The sequence below is a fragment of the Thermobia domestica genome, chromosome 13 (genome assembly GCF_964235325.1).
Source record: "Thermobia domestica chromosome 13, izTheDome1.hap1.1, whole genome shotgun sequence".
NCBI classification, from domain to species: domain Eukaryota; kingdom Metazoa; phylum Arthropoda; class Insecta; order Zygentoma; family Lepismatidae; genus Thermobia; species Thermobia domestica.
The window spans coordinates 107,109,278-107,133,061 of record NC_137466.1 but is presented as its reverse complement, the minus strand read 5'-3'; the positions used below and the strand labels follow the sequence as shown (position 1 = coordinate 107,133,061).

General features: G+C 35.5%; 1 protein-coding gene across 2 annotated transcripts in view; it reads right to left on the bottom strand.

Annotated features, from left to right (window-relative positions):
* Positions 1-23,784, bottom strand: part of LOC145668414 (prion-like-(Q/N-rich) domain-bearing protein 25) — a 193,123-nt gene that overhangs the window by 49,404 nt on the left and 119,935 nt on the right. For both annotated transcript variants that reach the window (XM_081736226.1, XM_081736225.1), the window contains exons 2-3: positions 11,156-11,296; positions 9,228-9,353 (exon numbers count right to left, since the gene is read on the bottom strand). In XM_081736226.1, coding sequence (XP_081592352.1) covers positions 9,228-9,353; positions 11,156-11,296 — 267 coding nt within the window. The remainder of the gene's footprint in view (positions 1-9,227; positions 9,354-11,155; positions 11,297-23,784) is intronic.

Below are 23,784 nucleotides of genomic sequence, written 5' to 3'. Positions count from 1 at the left end.
TCTGACGTAGTATGGAGTTTACCCTAACACACACATAACTGACAACATTACGAAACTGCGGTCGCCACCTGACCCTTGTCAATCCAGATATCTGACGTATGTCCAACTCCAAGTGTTTCCATTAAATTGATAAAAATGGTAAAAGTGTTTAGCTGCAAAATAATTCATTCTCATGTTTGGGCTACAAATCCGCTACTTTTGGAGCCCAACCTCGCTACTTTTTAATCTGATCTGGCAACACTGCTGCGACCAGCAATCAAGCAATGGAGTTTAACAATTCTACACGCTGCGTAGCAACAGGGTCGCTTTTCCAGCATGGAGTGGACTGCTGATATCAAGTTCTGAATAAAATTTTAAAAAGTACACAGAAACTCATGCCTTGCTAGCTACAGAATAGTTACAGGGATGAAGCATTGTCTATAATAAGCATATTTGAGCTTATTGTAGTTATTAGCAGGTGGCTCAATAGCTGCCTCGAGGGCAGGGAGTCTATAGACAATGATAAAAGAACAAAGACAGAGCAGATTAATCAAGATTTGCATGCAGAAGTCATGAGTCAAGTTTTGGTTGATTGTATTTTTTGATGCCAAGGGTCTCAATCTCTACAAATTTGTCCCAATAGGCTACACCATCAATGGTAGTTTCTCTCTAGAGGTCATGAAGTGACTCCTTCAGCTAATGGCTCGTTTAAGGTCACAATAAATCAGTTCGGTAATGTATGTCTCTTCAACGACAATGTGCCTTCACACAACTGTAACATTATCAGACAGGTTTTGCCCAAATAAGAAGACCTCTGTCTTTGATAATCCACTATACTTTCAAGATTTGGTTCCAGAGGCCAGCTTTCTATTTCCGAAGTTAAAACTTCACTTCAAAGGCAATAAGTTTGAGGACATGGAAGCCACTAGGATGGCCTCGCCAAAAAAACATGCAAGAAAATTACTTTTTCCAACAACTTCCAGCCGACACAGTTGTGTATCAAGAGACGAGGTGACTACGTTAAAGCTTAAGGGATATTACCTTCCTGCATATGAATTTTTCATCTTATGAAATCAATCTATGAACTTTATTGGCGTGTCATGTATCTCGGAGAATAAATCAGACTTTAAGACAAGAGTTTGTAGAATATACAATTTGGTCCCACATATCAAGTGGACATGTAATATGTTTCATTACATGAATTTGACATGAAATATGTTTTTCCTTTCTTTTTAGATACTCGTTCGAATCCAGTGTATTAAAATATGCTAGTTTCAATTTAAATGAGAAGGCTCCCTTTTTAAACATATGTGGACTTCAGAATGTTCATACTGACTTCTCTTGTCTATTACACAACTCGTTAGTTCATTGTCAAATTAATTTCACAAGCTATGAAAGAAACTAAATAGGTGATGTTTCTTCTTATATATAAAGAACAATGACAACCATTGCGAACTTTCAGTGTATACTATTACATGAGACACTTATATAACTTCAGCGCACAAGAGAATGACGTCCAATTACCAAACGTGTGAGAAAAAGATAGTCCGCCTTATGCAGAGTCGTTTCGACGTATGATTAGCGTCATATTAAACTACTGACTACTGCAGGAGGCTTATGTAAGTCGAACTCTTTAGTATGGCACTAATCGCGCTTCAAAACGACTCTGCATAAGGCCCAGTACATTTCCGTGTATGGTAAAGTAAATACCTTAAAAAAAAGAAAGAAAAAAAGATCATAAGGGATATTTTCTCGTACAATTTCTGGATGTGAATCTTTTATGCTCCAGAAAGAGGTTCAGATAGAGATCTTACAGGTGAAATATATTGAAAATGACCAAAAAGTAAAATTGATTCCCTTGTGAAATGAACGCGTTATATAAGTGGAAAATAAATGCTATGAAAATACCATCACACAGCAAAGAAAAATAGGACTTGACAAACATTCCAAATGAATTGTTAAAATAGTTCTTGTATATTTTTATTCATATTTCGAGTTTACATATAGTAATATTTAAGGAGCGGATTGCATTCAGAAAATTTCCTTCCCTGGGTGCGGAGTTTTAATATGCGAGGGGCGAAAAGTAGCGCTGAGAAACATTAACAATCCCCATTGATTACGGTCAGAGATAAGGCCTCGGTCCATTATTTACAGCTGTACATATTTATAGTCATTACTAAGGCCCTGGAGTTTAAGTTATAACATATATTTATTTTACTTGGAAATCGGATAATATGGTGAGATCTTTACGTATCAGTCTAAAATCAACTGACATAGCAAAGTTGATACGATCTATTTTGACATATTTTCCACATTTTCCAATTTGGTAATATATATATATATTTACTTTTCTAATGATATAACATATTTCTATATATATTTTGCAATATACTTGCACAAAATCAAAAATTTTTAAAAACTTTTCTTATATGCCTTCTGCTAAATTAATAAAATCCGCGTTCTCGCTCTGGTCGATTGAACTTGCATCAGACTATGCGAAACGCATTTGATTTTCTATCAGGTTAAAATTTAGTATGGGATAAATAATACCGCCTTGGGTTATAATGCCGAAAATCATTTAAAACAAAAAGTTCTCTGGTCAATGTTGAACGTGCGCACGACAATCACAACTGCTCTTTTTTCCTTTATATTTTTTCTTTTTAACAAAAACAAACAAATTAGCATTTTGTGCTGAAAAATAGTTATTTTTACGTCAGTGAAAATCAACAGTAGTTTTATCTTCATTGATTTAGGCGTGCAATGGAGCAAGTGTAGAGAATGCCTCCTGTGATGCAGTCTGTTTCGTTGAAGTTGAAAGCATACGTTGCAGAATTTGGGAGCGATGTGTTCTCTACAGAAGACAAAATATTGTTCTGTAAATTTTGTGAATCCAGTGACTACTGCAGGAGGCTTATGTAAGTCGAACTCTTTAGTATGGCACTAATCGCGCTTCAAAACGACTCTGCAAAGAGATCTTCTGTATTGCAACATTTAGATATGACGAAGGATAAAGAAATGAGTGTAGGAAGAAAGCGAAATCATAAATGCTACTTCAACATGTAACATCGTCCCAGAGCAGTCGAATGTCCTCTTTCTCCAAGGACCTGTGTAAAGCATTTATCGCATTTGATATCCGTCTGTGGAAGCTGGAAAACCCTAATCTTCGTGAGTTTTTGGAGAAGTACTGCGACAAAGGAATCTCTGATCCACATTACCTGTCTGGCACACGGAGTCCACAGACTATGTGAAGAAATTAGAGCAAGATATCCCAACGTAGATCGCTTTGTGTGAAATATTAAGAATTTTCTTGAAGTGTCCATCACGACGCCAGGCCCTTAAGGAGGCTGGCCCGGATATTGCTTTCCCACCATACCAGTCGGTGGTGACACGGTGGGGAACATGGCTTAAAGCAATTCAATATTACTGAGCCACTCTGCCTATTCTTGCCGAAATAATTGCTGGATTTCAAACTGAAGATGCAGCATGTATTAGTGTTGTTCAGAAATTGCTTAATGATATTAAATTAAAAGATGATATCGTGTACATTTCTGCATATTTTGGGTTTTTGGTGTCATTGAGCGATTGAAGACAAATGGTCTCAGTGTGCAAGACTGTCCTGAAACAGTAGAAAATGTTAGAACAAAGTTATCAACAGCAAAGGGACCAACAGCAGATTTGGTGAAAGACAAGTCCACTGCCATCCTCAACAATAATCCTGGATATGGTACTTCAACCAACATCGCCGCTGTTCTGAGTGGTGACGGAAAATTAACTCTCAAAAATATTGAAGATTTAACACCTGCAGATACAGTATGTTTGAGGTTTTGCTCCTTTGGCTTCGTGCTATGTGCAACGTACAGTACATTCTCACGCTACAAGTCGCTGCTTTTAGATAATAGACGAAATTACACAGAAGAGAACCTGAAGAAGGTCTTCGTGTCAAAATGCAATGCTTAAAATTACTTCTGCCTATTGATTTGTCCGATCTTTATTTTTCATTTTCAAGTGTATAGCATAGTATGAAATTGAAATACAGTATATACATTCTCTTCATTTGTCTGTGTGTGTTCAATTAAAAGAAACTGAAATCACAAGTTCTAGAGATCCGTTACAAGCTGTTCAAATCAACACGAAAGACCTTCTATAATTGTTTTATTGAAAAATGTTCCTTTTGTAACCGTAAGCTAAGTAAAATAAAACATTAAAAATCCGATAGAACTTTCCTTTAAAAATCTGTTTAGAAACACAATTGGAAAATGTTCCTTTTGTAGCTGTCAACTAAGTTCAAATAAAATATTTTTAAAAATACCAAAAGAAATGAAACCACAAAATGTTCCCTAAAAAGGAGTTTGTAAATTAAGAACTCATGTTCTAATTTTTTCTGTGTTTTAAGGAAATGACATTTTTTGACTTTTTTAAAAATTTTCAAGACATTTTTTTCAAGTTTTTATGACATATTTACATACATATTTTACAGTTTTATAGGACATAAAGTTCCGGGCCCTGGTCATTACTATGAATTAGAGTGAGAGGACACTACAGAGTAGAAATAGGGAAAAGCCATATTGTCTTAACTTGAAATTCTGTAATTGTACACTGGCTGTTTATTGTTGAGTTTCCAAGCCAGCGAGAAATATAGAAAGTATGGTCCCCATAGCTATATGACTACATGCGTGAACGTTTTCCAGTTGAATAACAGAAGAATTGATGAAAACTAACCAGAAGTTATATTTACAATGTTTTAATTTAGATTATAGTAGAAAACATAAGGAACAGAAAATAAAAAAGTAAAAGTAATCAATGGTTATGAAAATATAAATTAATTTTTAAGCAACCAGTAAAATTTCTGAATTTAATTTTGCACTACTAAAATGTAGTTATCAGCAAGAATCTCTTTCTATATTAATCTATTACTGAACTTCCAAACCCTGCACAATTATTTTATATTGATACAATTTAAAATAAAAAAAATATATAACAATAACAAGAAGAGGAACAACAATCACACCAATACGCAAGAAACAACAAGAAACTTGACCAGGAACTTTACTTAAATGTACTATCCCGCTATACGTTTGATGAAACTGTGGGAAGTTGAACTTCAGTTTGAATGATAGTAGGTCACTAAATTCGAATCTGAAAACTACCGATAGAGTGGTTATAACGGTAATATTTAACCAATGTCTCTTCAATAAATTTTCGAATCGTTGTAACTATTAGTAATATCCTCCTAACAGCTATAATTAATGCGTATATTGTTCTTTTTTACTGTCAGCACTATTAGTTATTAGACTATAATATGGTGTATGTGAGAAAATTAGTCTCATTAAAAAGAAAAAAATGAAATACTAGTAATCAGGAAACACTTTGAAATTCATCTTTTATCGTAATTTCGATTCTTGCTATTTTGACCTTAAACTGTATAGAGGGAGAAAAAGCGTATGTGGCGTACGTAAAAACGTAGGTTACATGCGTAAATCCTGTAATACAACTACATGTAACAACATCCTGTAGCGAACATATACAGGGTTTGTCCGGAAAGTAATAGGACTGAGTCGATTTTTTAAAAAAATATTGAGCCAATCGTTACAATTCTTTAAAAACTTTCAAAATAGGCTCCTTCTGCGTCGACGCAGCGCTGCCAGCGCGATTTCCAAGCATTGAAGGCGTCACGGAAGTCATTCTCCGGAATAGCCTTGAGAGCCGCGGTGCAAGCTGCTTGGATCCCCTCTGTCGTCTCAAAATGCTTGCCTTTCATCGGGCGTTTCAGGCGAGGAAACAAAAAGAAGTCCGGGGGCATATCTGGGCTGCAGGGTGGCTGCGGAAGCGTTGGGATGCCGGCCTTGGTCAGGTAGCTGTTAACAAGAAAGGCGGTGTGAGCCGGGGCGTTGTCGTGGTGCAGCTTCCAGTCGGCTCCGATGTCTGGTCGGACCCGATTGACCCTTCGTTTGAGTCTCTTGAGCACTTCCACGTAAAACTTGGCGTTGACGGTTTGTCCAGGAGGAACAAATTCATGGTCGACGATGCCTTTGATGTCAAAAAAGACAATGATCATCGTTTTCACTTTCGATTTGCTCATTCTTCCCTTTTTTGGGCGAGGAGACGCCTGCGTGTGCCACTCGGAAGATTGCCTCTTTGTATCGGGATCATACTCAAAGATCCATGATTCTTCACCTGTGATTACGTTATTCAAAAATTGGGGGTCACTTTCACACATGTTCAAATTTTCTTGGCACAATTCCACTTGCCGCAATTTCTGGTCGTCAGTAAGCAATTTTGGGACAATCTTCGCGCACACCTTCCGCATGTTCAAATGCTCCGTCACAATTTCATGAACCACAGTTTTTGGTAAATTTAACATCTGGGCAATTAAACGAATACATAGTCGACGGTCTGAGTTCAAAACTTCGCGCACACGAGTCACATTGTCGATGTTTGTCGAAGTCGAAGGTTTTCCAGCACGGTCTTCATCGGTGACCTCTTCCCGGCCCTCCGAAAAGGCCTTGTGCCACCGAAACACACCACTTCTTGCTAAAGCATCATCTGGGTAAGCCTGCTTGATCATATCAAACGTCTCTGTCGCAGATTTACCGACTTTAACACAGAATTTACTCGCGTACCTCTGCTCTAACGAACACTGCATTTTCGGCTTGCAGCACTCACAGAAACACGTCGCGCGAAAAAGCCTGTCCTGACTCTCCGTGTGCTCGGAGACAACTGACCAGCCGCTCGTTCGTTAGCTAGGAACGCCCTCTACCGGATCCAGTCGGTGCGCGCACGCTCCGAAGTACAGTCATGGCGGAATAAAATCAGTCTTATTACTTCCTGGACAAACCCTGTAACTTAAAACGTATGTTTCATAATACTTTCACTCTAAGTGCTCCATCTATACGTAATTTCCGTATCGAAGTGTATATAGGCGATAAGGATCTCACATACAGATGGACGTATATAACATATAGCTGACATAAGAAACATGCGTATACGTATGTAATATAAGGAAAATTGTTAAATATCAAATATCATACAGCTACATGATGTAACATCTACGCGAGAAAAAGGCATCATATAGATAACATATGGTCTGTACAGATTTCCGTAGTAAATTTATGGATACCGTATATTTGTATAATATACCGCGGTCCGAATAACGGATTTTTTCCCAGTGTGTACAGAAAGTCTTACTATAGTTTAAGTTCTCCAGAACAAGTACAGTTACGAATGTGCTTCTTGCTTACTAGGGTATGTTTTATTAGGATCACGCAGTAAGACTTATAAGATTGTGTTATTACCATGTCCGTCCCAACGTTACTCCGCTCGATAACTCTTAAACGGATGTGAATTTTTGAATCTTTTTTGCAATAGATGTAGCTAGAGTGATTACCTGTAACGTGCCCGTTAACGGATTAATTCTTTTAACGACATAATGAGTAACGGCAACTTTAAAGAAGCATATCTATAGCCCATACATAAGCGAATATTTGAATTCTGGTTTTGTAGTATGTGCTACAATGATTGTCTCAGGTAAGTTCGTTAATGGAGTAAATTCGTTAACATATTAACGATAAGAGCAATATTAATGGTGGTTATCTATAGCCCACATGCCATATGCGTAAGCAATTTTTTTATAGTTAGAGTGATTCTCTTGGCCGTGTTTGTCAGTGAAGTCAATCCGTTAAATATTAACGGATAACAGTGGCCACCTAAAGCGATAACCCATATATGCAAGCGAATTGTATAACTCCGTTTTTCCAAAAGATAGCTTGAGCAATTTTGCCTGGACCGGTTTCATTAATGTGGTCGATGCCTTAACGTTGTAACAGAACGGATATTTTCATGGTTGCTATCTATAACCCATATCCCATGCATGTAACCAAATCTTTGAATTCTGTTTCTCGCAATATATAGCTAGAGCAATTATCTTGGTTGAATTAATTATTGGAGACAATTTGTTAGCGGCTACTTTAATGATGGCTGTCTATAATCCATTTTCATACATGCAAGTACATTTCTAAGTTCTGATTTTTTGCAACAGATAGCTAGAGTTATTACCACAACCGATTCGTCAATTGAGTTAATCCATTAACAACTTAGCAGACTACGATGTATTTAACGGTGGTCACCTATAGCTTATCATCCAATATATGCAATACAATTTTCTATTGTGCAATATACCGATTATCTCGACAAGTCAATCCGTTACAATATTAATGGGTAACGGCGACCTTAATGGTGGCTATCTATAGCTTATATTTTCTACATGTAAAAGAACTTTTTAATTCTCGTTTTTGCCAGAGACAGCAAGAGCAATTACCTCGATTGAGCTCGTTAATAAGTTCAAATCCGTTTACAACTTAACTACTAACAGTAACTTTAACGGTGGGTTATCTATAGCCCATATTCCTTACATATAAACATTTTTTAATTCTGTTTTTTTACAGTAGATAGCTAGAGACATTACCTTGATTGACCTTGTTAATAAAGTCAGGTCGTTAACTTCTCGAGATGACGGAAACTTTAATAGTGACTATGTATATCCCACATGATATGCATATAAGCGAATTTTTTAACTTTTTTTGCAATAGTTAACCAGTGGGATTACTTTAGCTGAGGTTGTTAATTAAGTCAATTTTGTAGATAACGTTGACTTTCACGGTGGATATCCATGCTCCATACATAATTTCGTGTGATCCTTTCTACTGTCCTTACCAGAGTATATTGAATTTGTTCTTCTTACTAGTTTAGGAAGATATACGAAATATGTGTACCATACTAAATACGTTATTTTCAGGGAGTCCAAGTAAAAAAATGGTTTTCTGTTATGTTACGGTATTTAAAAAATAACTGGGGCCGCGGTGGCTCACGGATAGAGAGTTCACCTCTGGTGCATAAGGTCCTTGGTTCAATTTCAGCTTTGAGGTGGACAAACACCGAGTGCGTGGGTTTTCTCGGAATCTCCAGTTTTCTTCCACTTTCTTCATTTCATTCATTTCTCATCATCACCGTCTCCTTTAGCCTAACCTTCATAAACGTGGGACGTAAAACTTAAAGATTTCATTTTACAAAAGATTCTTCTTCCTAAAATATGTTGCGTTATCCAAATTTTCTCAAATCACCTCTAATTTGTCTTTATCATAGACACAAACTTGGCATTTTATTTTCTTTGCTATATTTTTAGCTTTATTCTCTATCATTTTTCTTAATTCTAATTTTATTACGTTACGTAAGGAAGGGCGAATCAAGATTACCTGGAAGACATATTGCAGAATCTTTAGGTACGTGCACATATCCTGATTGGCATTTACATTTGTCGTTTACACAAAATCCGTATTGACCGCAATCGTAATTTTCTCCGCATCTACTAACAGCTCCAGCTAAAATTACAAAGGAGAAAATAATAAAATTAATTTAATCTTAGAATATACCAAATGAGAATAGAAAATAACACTTACTCTTTCAATTACTGTTACACTTCATAGAATTCTTTATCTTAGAAATAAATTATTTTAAATGTATTTGTTACTTAATGCAGTTAGCCAAGGATAAAAGTTAACGGAGAGCGTTTATGAATATGGTATTGAATCTCCGGGTTTCATAGGACATAGTTAGTTAGTTACATGCATTTGATTATATATTTAGTTTTACAAAGGTATTCTATTTTATGATTAGATAATTTTGCTCTGTGTGAAACCACTTTACACACTTCTGTTTATTTGACAATAACAGAAAGAAAATAACTTAGTAGTTTCCGTTGTGTTCCAAACTGCACTATTCCAATCGTTAAAATTACTCTCACCTATCTAGTTACTCTCTATTGCAATTAAAATTTCCTGCCATTAAAATTTCTGATAACTACTGCGAACTGGAAAATTTCTAAAACAATCCTCTCCGCCAAGTACATAATAGTTTGTTCTTAAAGTTAGTTCTATCGCACAGGAATTAGATATACAATGATTTCCAGTTCAATTAATAGTGTTTTTTTTAAATTGAATTTTGTATATTTAATTATGTAATGTATCTTAGCAAAGGATGATTGGTAAAGAAAATGAAAGCGACTACTTCTTAACAAACTTCAGAGTCTACAAGATTTGCATGAATCTGCATCACGCATTTCTTTTCTCAAATATAGTATTTCTATTTACTCAAACTGTTATGTAAAACATTTCCAGATATTACGAAAATTGCCTTTATACACAAAGTAATTCTTAAAAAGTTTCATATATTTGTAAGATTTGCTTTAATTTATCATTTCCTATTTAAAATACATTATTTTTGTTTATTCGATCTGCTAACAACATTTCAGGATATAACTAACATTATATTTTTACCCTGTGATTGAAACTGTAATTCTATACTGTTTTTTAAATGTTCAAAGCAAAATATTATTACAAAATATTGAAATTCTTACGGATGATGTATGATACATATTTGCATATTGGGATCAAATATACAGTATTATTAGAAGAAAACTAGCCATCCCCCTCTTGTTGAAAAAAAAAAAAAACGTATTCTGCGGAAGTTGTGTGTTCAAATGAAAGATGGAAGACTCATTATCTTGACTACACTTTTACAATGGAATTTAACTATCTATTTGGAGCTACGGTGACTTTGTGGTGGAGTGCTCACCTCTGGTTCGTAGGATCTCTGGCTCGATCCAAACCCTCAGAAAGTGGTCCTTGTGGTAGTCAAGCTTCATGTTACATGGTTTTCTCAAAGTTCTGCCGTATCCTATCACTTCCTTCATTCCACCAGTAATTTCATTACCATTAATACTGTCTCCCTTAGCCTCGGACTATACATGTGAGACTTTAAACTTAAAACATAAGTTTTTTTCTTCTTCTTCGATGTAAACATTGTGAAAAGAAGTGTTCTAACATTTCGAAAACAGATATTTTTACCTATTTCTCACACTTCTATGTGTCTCAAATGTCGCAAGTAACGTGGTAAAATCTTGGTCAGTGAAATCCTATAAAACCCTCAAACATGTAGCCCAAACACTTTACGTGCTATTTGTTCCGGTTTCTGCATCTTATTGTCAACACATAAGATTTCGTTCATTCGGTGTAGTCCTGAAGAAAGCACCATAAAATGGTCAATAATGTTTAACACCAGCATTTAAGGGTGATACTACTCGCAGTGTATTAAAGTTAATAATTATATTCTTGACATTTGTTACCTGCTAAAGGTTGTATTTCGGCGGCAGTGATGTTAGGGTTTCCAGCTAATGTTGGACAATTACATGTTGAATTTACGCAGGAACAATTTAATCCACCCAAACAATCCTTCGGTTCAACACAAGAACCATTGACATTCTGTCCTGGAATTAGATTTATAAAATGTAACATTAGATTTTCTTTTTCTTAAATATATATATATATATTTGTGAAGAAAAATATGAAGTTTAAATGAAAAAAATATTGAAGTCTTCATTCATTTCTTGTTATACACGTATCAAAGGATATAATCATTTAGTAATAAATGTTTCACAACACAACACATATATTTTTGCATAACAGTAAGAATGAGACATACATTCTTACTGTATGAAGTGATGAAACATACAAGTGAAATCAAACAAGTACGAACACTATGTTCAATAAAATTGCATGGTATGATAGTGAATTTTCTTGTGCTTAAATACTGTGTTTGTAATTAATCTCTTTCTCGATCACGTTGCACAAATACAACACTTAATGTTTCACATTCAGTTTCTTGAATATTTTCTAAGTTGTACCTTATGTAAAGAAATTTCATTGATAGGGTCTAAATTTTATTGAAACGATTCGTTTTGTTGTGGTATGTCGTCTTGTGAGTCAACCGATGACGTGTTATTCGATATATGCTAATACTCATATTTAACAGATTTTTGGATCCATGCTATATGAGACATTCCAATCTGACATCTGAGAGTAAACGCACTGTAGTTCAGTATTGAAAAATTAAGAAGTAATGGACCAGAACAAATCAACAAGTTTACCAATGATGACACTGAATTTATTCATTATGTTTCACTTGATACATACAAGTGCTCAATAAACGCTCTGTATCTTCCTTTGACTGTACGATATCCGAATTCCGTTTCGAAGAACAGAACAAAATATTAAATTTCGTTCGATATGTTCAAATATCAATATTGCCTATCTATTGTTCTGGGCTTTTGGATCTAAGTAGAGGATATTGCATTTCTGTATTTGTAACTTAGTTCCAAGCACACTACCAGAGAATTACAAGCACACTACCAGAAATGGGCTTTTCATATACCAGGTGCTAAAAGCAATTTTTGTCTAGACTACAATTAGACTATTTTTTGTCTAATATTAATATCGTTTTAATTATTATATTCACAGTTCACTACTTTATTGAAGCATGAGTCTTGACACAGCATGAAGTTAGAATCACAGATTGTAAGGAATTTACCAATAAACTATTCACAAATAAAAAAGTGCTAATTAAAGTCCATTTGTTTGAATGCGTTCATACATATGAATAAAAGTTTTAAAAAGAAGATAAAAGCAAATATAAGATTAAACTCTGTTCTGCAATGGAATAGTAATAATGACAATAAATTCACAGCTGTGCACATACAATAAAATGAAGCTAACCATGTGGATGATTAATTTAATTGTTTTAACATGTTAATATTGTTCAACTCTTTCTTAAAATAATTTTTCTTTCGTTTGCTATTACAAATATTCTTTATTTGCTGTAAATAGTAAACAAGTGTAAAAATACGTTACAGACGAATTCCATTTGAGAGAGCAAGATATTTGTGAGAACTGGGCCAGGGGCGGATCCAGGGGAGGCGATCGGCCCCCAGTAGATGAAACTTTCTTATTTTATATACAAATAAAACCCATCCTAGAATTTGGAGCTCTTAAAAGTAGCTCTAAGTAGCAGTATTTCAACCCACTGCTCCCCCCTCAGAAGTCCGTCTTGAATTTGCCCCTGGACTGGGCTACATGTTCCACGCCCACCTCCACTCCAGTGGCTACAAGAATTTGTCTGCAATACGATCATGTCGATATTGTGGAGCTATTGTTAAATTGTTATTTTGTGTCATTCTAGGGGATACGATCGAGTGGGTTTTGTTTGCTTTCTTTTAAAGGGAATATATTTAACATGGATTACTCGGAGTTTTTCTTATTAATGAAGTTTCTTGTAAGCTGTTTATCCACAGACATATCCAAAACAAACGATATATACAATATATTTGAAGCTGACTGGGTACTGGTAAAAGGAAAAGAAAGTTATTTATTTGTAAGTTTGTCTATCTGCATATTAAAATGCTAGGTTTATATGTTTGTCTCCAGAGAAAAGTTTATATGTTTGTCTCCAATCCTGTCGAGAATGTGATCTCGGAAACCACAAGTGCTAGAAACGTGCCGTTTCCTCTGGTCGATTCCAAATTTTGTGTAGATTGTCCAGTTCTAATTGAATATTTAAAAAGAAACATGGCCGTTATTTCTTTATTACATTTTTAGGGGTACACTGGAAGTGTTGATTTTTTTTTTAAAAAAAGTAAAACACCACATCCTATGAGTTATACATTCCAACCCCACATTGTTGTATACAGTAGTTGTATATCTTTCAGGCGTTTATTTCATGTCCAAATAATAAAGAAAAACGAAGTATAACCATTTCTCCAGTCTAAGATTAATCTTTATTGTTTGGAGTTTTTTGCCCATTGAACGCCATATATCACTGATATTATAATTAATTGTGTATGTAATATACGTAATTGTTTATTACATACTGCATGCAAAAAGAAAGAAAACACAGATCAGACATGAATTAGAAACTTCAACCGGAAGTAGCCTCAATCTTGCAAACGGTGTACCCCTTTATGGTACCCCTTGCTGATTTTAATCAAGACGTCTTTAATTTCTGTCTGTAAATGGATATGAACAGATGTTGTGAGGAATGACAAGGAGAGTCATGCTCATATGTGAATGATGAGCTGTGCAGAGAGCGCAGATTCAGCTAGTATAAGTAAATCGTTTCTCGCTAGTTGTGAATTATTAAAATTTATAGATCACATATTTATTAAGTGCTTTCAAAATACATAAAGATTTCATTTAACCAAGAAATAATGATTTTTATATTCACCAACATTTTTCTTGTCACAATAATTCTCCGAACCTTTTTGAGCAGCACAAGAACTTTTTCACGGTGTTAGAGGATACTGCAGGAAAGGTTCTTATGTCGAGATCGTAAGGATTGAATGCTTTCCGAAAAAGTTCCTGTATACTTTGGAATGCATGTATCGTAGGCATCTTGCCTTTCTTTCTTTGCCTTCGCACATACCAGTTAGTTGATCTTGTTGCCACTATTATTTATGCCCATCTATTTCATTACCTGAATTATGAATCTCAACACATAAGACAGTTATTAGGTAACGTGGTAAAGTGATTAGTTCCAAAATATGTTTCGAATCATAATGTTCCAGTTTTGCAGTTATTTTATTATTACCAAGATAGGGGACCTTTTATGATTGTAATATTAGTGTGTCCGTAGGTGCATACATCCGTTACTCTACGCGATATCTTTTCAACGAAATCAAATTTATAAATTTTGTTTTCTGCAACAGGTAGCTAGAGCGATTATCTCGCTGAATTCGTTAATGAAGTCAATATGTCAGCCTCTTCACGGTTCATGGTAAATTTAACGGTGGCTATCCATATCCCTTCCATTCATAAATTGTTATGTTTTTCCTGAATTGTTAGCTAACACACATATGAACAAATCAAGGTGGGTTGCATCGCCTTATGGGATACCTTCCTAGTATTTTTTAATAACTTATGGCAAGAAACAAATAAACTAAGGGGTTTAGTTTTCGGTCTAACGTCTCATTCAACAAAACTATCAATCTATTTCATTTGTCTGCGTTGGCAAATAAATCAATATATTGTGATCTTTTATGCTGTCTTTAGAACCTCATTTTTAATTGGTTTTATACTAAATAATATTCTCATAGGTTGTCTTAAATTCAGTGTTTGAATATATTAATAGCACCACTCTTGATGAAAAGAGCGTCCAAATTCATTCCGCCGAACGTGCCGTCGATATCTCAGAAGTTGGAAAACCTCTTGAAATGAATGAGAGATGGCGTAGGACAGTGAAAAATAGCCACAGCCTAATGATCTACCACGCTCTGACCCACGATTTACTGAACTCACCACATAACTCGATCCACTGTCCACCCCGCCTGCTTTAACTACTTCTAATAACGACACACTACCACTCAGTTTGACCTGTGATCTACACAGGTAATCATACATTGCTTAAATAAGACAAGCTTTAATTATGGTAACATACGCTCATTTTATTGATGAAATGAAATGTATTATTGCATTAAATGTAATACCGTAAAAGGGAGGGAGATAAGAAGCGTTTAACCTTGGTTTCCTATCAGAGTGTAAATACAGTTAATCACTGAAACATATCCCTTTAGCACTACAGTGATGGATCTTACCTTTACGACGAACACAGGATGGGATTCTAGCCATAGTCCGATTATTCGAAATTAATTATCATAGAGACGTGTTTCCTCCAGAATTGTAGCTACATTTCAGTAGTAATAAGGTAAAATTTTAAAATCTTCCATCTTCAAGATAAAGGATATCAAGAAAAATAAATAGGCAACAAATATTTAATTTATATACTCCTGAATAAAGAAAAAAATGAAACATCATCCTGCTCTGTCAATTTGCTTAGATTCTTCAGAGGTTGTCTAAAAAGGTGTGACAATCGGGGTAATCAACATATTATTGTGATAAATAATTATAGATATGTAATGATATATTTAACAGTTCTGGATGGGGCTCACGGTGACTTAGTGATAGAGTGCTTACGTCTGGTGCGTGGGATCACTAGTTCTATCCCCGGCCAAGTATGTTTGTGGTGGACAATATCGTGCTCGTGGGTTTTCTAGGGATACTCCCTTTCCTCCCACTTTCTCATTTCATCAACTCTTCGATCATCATTCACTTCCTTTAATTATCGTCTCCTTTAACCTAACAGACATAAACGTGAGACGTGAAACTCAAAGATTTCATTTCACTTCATTTTAACAGTTCTGGGAATTTGTGTGTCTGTATTAAACATGGAAAATAGATTGGAATGCTTCTCTAATGAAAGAAGGTGTCTGTAATGTATTCAGATAATGTCTAGTAGATAGAAATTCCATCTTTTAGAAAGGATTTCATGCTTTTTTTTTAAAAAAAAATCGGGGTTCAGAAGGTTATATGTTATTTCAAATCAGTTATGCTTGGAAAACAAGGAATTTTATGACGGATATTTTATGGGCAATTTATCATGAAACTGGCATATTATGATAAATGTTTCTTTCCTACTAAAAGGAAAACTATGTTGCATGTGTTCCTACACTTTTAGGGTAATAATGGGGCCACGTGAACCAGTGGTAGAGCGTTCACCTCTGGTGCATGCCGTCCTTGGTTTGATCCCAGCTCATGCCAAGTGAGCTTTGTGGTATACAAACACCGTGTGTGCGTGGGTTTTCTCGGGCTCTTCTGTTTCCTCCTACTTTATGCATTCCACCACTTCATTCATTTCTCATCATCACCGTCTGCTTTAACCCAGCCGGCATAATCGTGGGACGTAAAACTTAAGAATTTCATTTTTCATATTTTTCTTTTAGGGTAATAATTTGTGATCGTTTCGATTTTTAGGAATTATAGTGGGATATTAAGACTAGTTTTCAGGTTTTGGTAAGTCTTATTATCATAATTAACTAAACTTTACTTTAAAAAGTATTAACTCTATTTTTTTCTTATGTTTGGTGAAAAGATTGCTCTTTGTACGTTCTGTGTGCATTACTACTTTTTCAAATTATGTTTTTAATTATACGTCACACATGGTATTAAATTTTTGTTGTGTTATTACTTTTTTAGCAGATTTTCAGTGTGGATTTACGTGAAATCGATCAAATGTCTACAGATATTTACCCTTTGTCAAATACTAGGAAAGAAATGGGAGTAAAATACCCCGGTGCATCAATTATTTATTGGAAGGCTTAAGACTTAATTAGGTGGGAAAAATTATATAATATTCTTACTGAAGTCTACGTTAGAAAATCTATTGGAGTTATGCACACGCTTTCACGTCGAGAATGGCATGAAACAAGCAGGTTCCTTGTCGTGATTATTATTCAATTTTGTTCTGAGTGCTTATTAAGAAAAATCAAAGATAGCAACCATGGTCTGGAGCTAAATGGTGCTCAGCAGGTTATGGCGTATGTTGTTAGTGTAAATCTGATAGGGATGATGTGAACAATACAAAAAAAAAAAAAAATGGAGTTTTATTGAACGCCTGCAAGGACATGGGTTTAGAAGTAAATACGTGCAGAGAAAACTAAACGCTTTAGAATTCGCCATGATCATAATACTGCAAATCACGGATACGTTAAAATATCAAATAATACTTTTGACAAAGTGGATACATTCAAATATCTAGGATCAACATTAAGAGACCGAAACGATATTCACAAAGAAATTAAATGTCAACTGAAAGCTAGGTATTCGTGTCATTACTCAGTCCAAACTTTTTTAGTGCACTCTGTAGAAGAGTTTCAACTTAAAATATATAAAACGATAGTTATGCCTGTTGTGCTGTATGGTTGTGAAACATAGTTGCTACCGTTAGGGGAAGAAAACCGACTGAAAGTATTTGAGTATAAAGTTCTGAGGCGAGTATTCGGACCCAGAGGTACTAATTGAGAACGGCGGAAACTGAGTAACAAGGAACTCCATACTTTTATCAAATATTATTAAGGTCCTTAAGTTTAAAAACCTCAGGTGGACAAGTCATGTAGCCAGAATGAAAGAAAGTAGAAACATTTCCAAAATTTTAACTGTAAACTCAATCGAGAAAAGTCCATTAGAAAAATATTGGCCCAGACGGTGGGACAATATCAAATTGAATCTCGCAGGAATGTCAATAGAAAGTGGAAATTGGACCCAGTTAGCTAAAACCAGCATTCAATGAAGAGTTTTTGTGAATATGATATGAAACCTCCGGGTTCCATTGGCCATAAAGTTATTATCTGTTCATTGGTTTTGCATGTTTTATTTTTTATTAACTATAAATTTCTTCAACATATTATGAAACAAATATAACTCTTCTGTAGAATCTAGATGCATCATGAATAGCGTTATACAGGAAATCGTAGGCGCTAGTACAATGCATGATAAGTTTCCTTTAAATGAATGAGTAAAGTATAATCTATTGTAGGTGATTACATAACTAATGAATGGTATGTTAGATAAGCATTATATGTAGGTCAATCTTAAATTTTAAAATGAGAGGATTAAAATATCTTTTTAAAGACAAGAGAAAAATAACATAATTGAAAGTTTAAAATGTGTGAGAGATATTCCACTGATAAAATATGTCATGTTAAAGTCCATATGAATGTAACAGTGTGATTATAACGCAACAATGAATTATTATTTACGGTATTGATATGTGAAGAATGATTATATTAACACAATTTTTTTCTCCCAAACTAAAATTTGCATTTAAAGAAAAATATATGAAGGCATTGTTTTATTGCAATGATAACAAAGGATGTCTCACATCAACATTATTATAAAGGTAACCAAGAAAGTTCTCTCCCTTTTCTGTGGAGGTCTGTGAATTGGCCATCACACCGTGAGTGGAAATAAGGCGAAGGTCAGTTGTAGGTATGGGTATATCCAACATACTACGCGGTTGTGGCAAATCAGTTACACCGTGAACTTGCGTAGGGACAGAGTGAACATAGGACCTCCACAGAGCGTCATAAGGGCGTGTATACTGTACGAGTTCAAACTGGGGTCGGAAGATATGCCAGGTTTTTGGTGAGGGCGTCGTGACTACGCGGAGAGTGCAGCGGTGGTTTAACAAGTTTAAGGACGGTGACGAAACACTCGAAGACGCACCACCACCATGTGCCGGAAGATTAACACATGCGCAAAATGAAGATCTTCAGGCAGCAATTGAGGCGAACAGTGGCCAGACATATGAGGAACTGGAACTACAATTCCGTATGAGTGGAGAAACCATTCGGCAGCACCTTCACCAACTTGGGAAGCACTACACGTTGGGTCGATGGGCCTCACATGATTTGACTCCAGTCCGGAAGTCAACGTGAGCAGACCGCTGTGTTTGTCTGCTGTCTCGTCTGAGAAGGAGCCATTTTTGGACAGGGTGTTGACATGTGATGGGAAGTGGGTCCTGAACCGTTTCCAAAACCGCCGAAACCAGTACTGCAACAGAATAAGATTCTCCTGTGTGTTTGATAAACTGCTCGCGGTATTGTTTATCGGGAACTGCTACCAACTGGTCAGAGCATCAATGCAACTGTGTGTTGTCAGTGGTTGAGCCGTGTTCAAGAAGAACTCAAAACTCTGGAGCCATCAGCTCTGAATCGCAAAGATGTCCTCCTGTTACAGGACAACGCTAAGACCCACGTGGCTAGGTTGACACCATTATACGCCTTGGATGGAAAACACTATTGCATCCACCATACTCCCCGGACAGTGCACCGTCCGATTATTCCATTTCTTGGACAATCACCTTAGAGGATGCCAGTTCAAATTCCTAGTAGAGGTGCAAAATGAACTTTATACCTTCTTTGCTTCACGGACAACCAAGTTCTACTGCGATCGAATCCATAGCCTTCAAGAATGTTAGCAGAAGGTCTGATGGGACTGTTTTTGATCTCCCAGGTACGACTTAGGTGACATATCGATGTTCGAAGGTGGTTGGTGAAAAACTGACAGAACTTTCTTGGTTACCTTTATATATTCATTACATTACGTGGAAATTGTTAAAATGTGTTTGTTTTCAAAGACGGCCCTTAGTTTTTTCTAATTTTTTAAAGTTGATTTTGAACAAGTGAGAACAATAAATTTAATGTAAAAATTAGATCTAAACAAAATGACTCACCGTAGAGCTTTTCATACAATACAACTAATAAATGACCATTATTTTCAGTGACGGAAATCACATAGTTTTTGTTTTGTTTTGTTTTATCGCTACAAGCTAAGTGAAAAATGCTTCAAAGTACTTGTTAAAGCTGGGTACAGGAAGAAGTATGTTGTATAATTTATCTTTTCTCAGTTTGTAGCAGTAGCGGGATTTCAGATTTTGCCAGGGTAGGGCGCGGAAAGATTGACCACCCACATAAGAGTTTCACATTTATTTTATTGGCATAATAAAGTTTGTCCGTAAAGTCGCGCAATCGAAAGTTTGATTGCGTATATCTTATGAAGCAAGAACGACAAAGACCTGAGACTTCAAACAAATCTAAGCATGTTCTATGTAGATATTTTCGAGATCATGATCAATATTGGAATTTGTAATGTTTTTGTGTAGTAACGAAAGAAAGTACCGAAAGTGTAAAATGAAAAATGTACAAAATAAAGAAAGCCAATATTCAGTTACAGAAAGCTTGTATCCTGCGAGTGAATTCCTGTGTATATGTGCAATATACATCAACATTTATCCCTTGGTGCCATGTAAAAAGGCTGTTTAATGCCATATATATATATATATATATATATATATATATATATATATATATATATACAGAAACGCGGCCCCTGCCAACAGTGTTGTTGTAAAATTACGGTAACATCTGTGTTTTAGGTTAATTAATGATAAGCAATGAGAATTTGTACATGATTGATAACCTGAGTTTTTATGCAAAAATTTGCGATCGAACATTGGTCATGATCTCGAAAATATCTACATTGAACAAGCTTGTATTTATTTCAAGTCTCAGGTCTTTATCGTTCTTTGTTCAAAAGATATACGCAATAAAACTTTGGGTTGCGCAACTTTACAGACACACTGTAGTATAAAATTTAGTTAATGCATGTGTTTCTAAAATTGAGGGGTTGGAATTAGCCACCATGCATTTTTCAATTTATACCTCTGGCTTGTAGCGATAAAATTCTAAAATATTACTGATTTCCTGATAAATATTCCCTGAAGAGCAGCCACATATTATATTATGAAACTGTGTATCTATGATCCACGTTTGTCTGGCTTTAGTTACTACATACATCTTGAGAGATTGAGTATAACAAGTGATGCTACAATATAGAGTCAGTGTACCTCTCTTATTATGAAACATAGTCTCCCCATCAGGATGCCGCGGTCGGCAAGAGGGATTGCCGCCGTCGACGGTGGCGGGCCGCCGGAGGCAGCCGGCACCCGTCCGCGGCGGCACGACGATCTACTTGTTCAAAGTTGCCGACCTTTTGCCGAGGCGGCAAGCGGTCGAAAATCGTCAAGTAAAATTCTCTTTGCCGACCCTTTGCCGACTGTTGCCGACCGTCAGAGCCGGCAAAACAATCGGAAAGGCCTCTTTCCGACCCTCTGCCGACTCCTTATGCCGGCCTCTTTTCGACGGCGGCGCCGGCGCATTTACTGTGCCTTTACAGTTGTTTGCCGACTGCTCGGCAAGACAACTTTCCGACGGCGGTGCCGGCGCATTTAATGCTCATTTCCGGCTGTTTGCCGACCTTTCGCCAAGGCAACTATTCGTCGCGGTCTAAAATCGCGCTGAAAGATGCCGGCGTCCGGCGCCGGCAATCCGACCGCGGCATTTGGTCGGCATGTACAAATTGTCCGACTATAGGCGGCAGAATCCTGATGGGGCTGTAAATCATTTAAGTTTTTCTTGAAAGAATTGGATTGTGCCACATTTTTTAAGATCTATTTGTGAAACATGAATACAAGCTGTACTCATTTTGTAATGAAAGAAAATTTTAAAATATGTTATTTCATCATGCTCTTGAATCTTGTGAACATAGTCCTTTTTTTGTCTGTAATAGTTAACTAGGTCTATAATTTAGATACGATAATTTCTATTATGAAAAAAACCAGTTGTAATTTCTCAAAACCCATTATCTTAGACTTGTACCTACATAAAACTGTAGACTTTATATATATATATATATATATATATATATATATATATATATATATATATATGGGGAGGGTATGTGTATATGTGTGTGTGATTGGCAACGAATGAAACTTCTCTCCAACCATTTATACTGTCAGTTAGTTTAAAATAAGCAATTTCCAATGATTGGTTTAGCAACGTGAGAAATGTGGAGATGGTACTGTGAAGTATATCAGAATAATTTATCGTTATTCTTTTTTTTTTTACCAAATTCTTTGGGAAAGAACATATTTCCTCAGATATATATCCTACCAGTAGTAGGACTCGATCCCAAAAGCGTTGATTCTTTTTAAGATAATGTGCAAATTAACAAAGGTTTGAGGGTAGATTCTACTGTAACATGAAGTTGAAACAACCAGTGGCGTAGACAAAATAAATCATGGCATGATACAATAGTTTCCAAGCCATCTTGTAGAAGTACAAACACACAAACACAAACACACACACACACATTTATATATATATATATATATATATATATATATATATATATATATATATATATAATTAAACTTTAATTTTTGCGTTGCAATTTAATAAAATAAGATTAAATGTGCACTGTAATACATAATTTCTATAAGATTTTTAGCACCCATGAAATGAAAAATATTATTTTTTATTTATTTTACTGTTTTACTTGAAGGTGGAAAAATTAAAACAGTTTTTGTGTGTATCAAACACGTGTGATATTATAAAGTAAAGCAGAGATATGTAATGACAATCTTAAAAGTACTTTGTCACAAAGATTCAAATTTTAATTAATTTCTCCCTTTCATACTACACCAAACCTTTTGATAACTAAGTTAAAATCAGTTCACTTTACTCGTTTAGATCTTGCACGACAATATCTCGGAACGAATTAATCGCGTAATACGGGGATAGATGTATATCATGAAAAGAGTTTCAATTTTGTTTCAACTAACTCTTGTCCTAAAAACACAACTATTAACAATATACTATAAGGAGTTCCGTACACACTCTTCTCAAAATTACATTTATTTTAAAATTAAATATTTAACCTACAGCAGCAGCACATTTCAGGTTAAATGATACAGATGATACGTACTAATGAATGACGGAAGTATTTATGGAATGAACCATGAGACAATTGACGGAGACGATACGGATAACTCACTACAAACTCACAGGAATAACTTACGATTCTCCTTTCCTAGTAAATTCTCTACCAACCTACTACTCTATACTGTTGCTATCAAATAGCTGAACTATAGTGTCATTTCAGATTTTGCCAGGGGAGACCAAGATCGTCCACTGAGACGCGTAATAATTTCTTTTTTATATATATTATAATACAATTTATTAAAAACTATTCGTATCTCAAATTCAGAGAGGGAGACTGCATCCCTGTCTTTCCCAAATGCCGCCCTTGACGGTACTAATGGGCAAAGAACATTATTTCTTAAAGTGTTCAGTGCTGCCTGTTAATACCACTGTACTGAGGCCCCTATGATAGCCACTCAGAAAAATAAAATGTCAATGGAGCTAATAAAATGTCAATGGAACTTTGACAGAGGTGATAGCAATGCTAACGCATGACTACTAAATCAGCGATCAATCACAATATTCATTTGTAAAAATAAAAAAAATGCAGCAAGTATTAGTTTATAGTTTAGTATAGTCTAGAGCAGTGGTTCCCGACCGGTGTCGCGCAGATTCACAGACCATGTCGAGAAGTTGTAGAAGTTATAGTTCAAGAAGGATTTAACAATTAGTTACCATTGATTTTGAAACAGACTATCCGTTAACGCCCAGGACTACATATAAAAATGATTTCTTTTTTGGTTTAATGTTCCATGACTGTGTCCTTT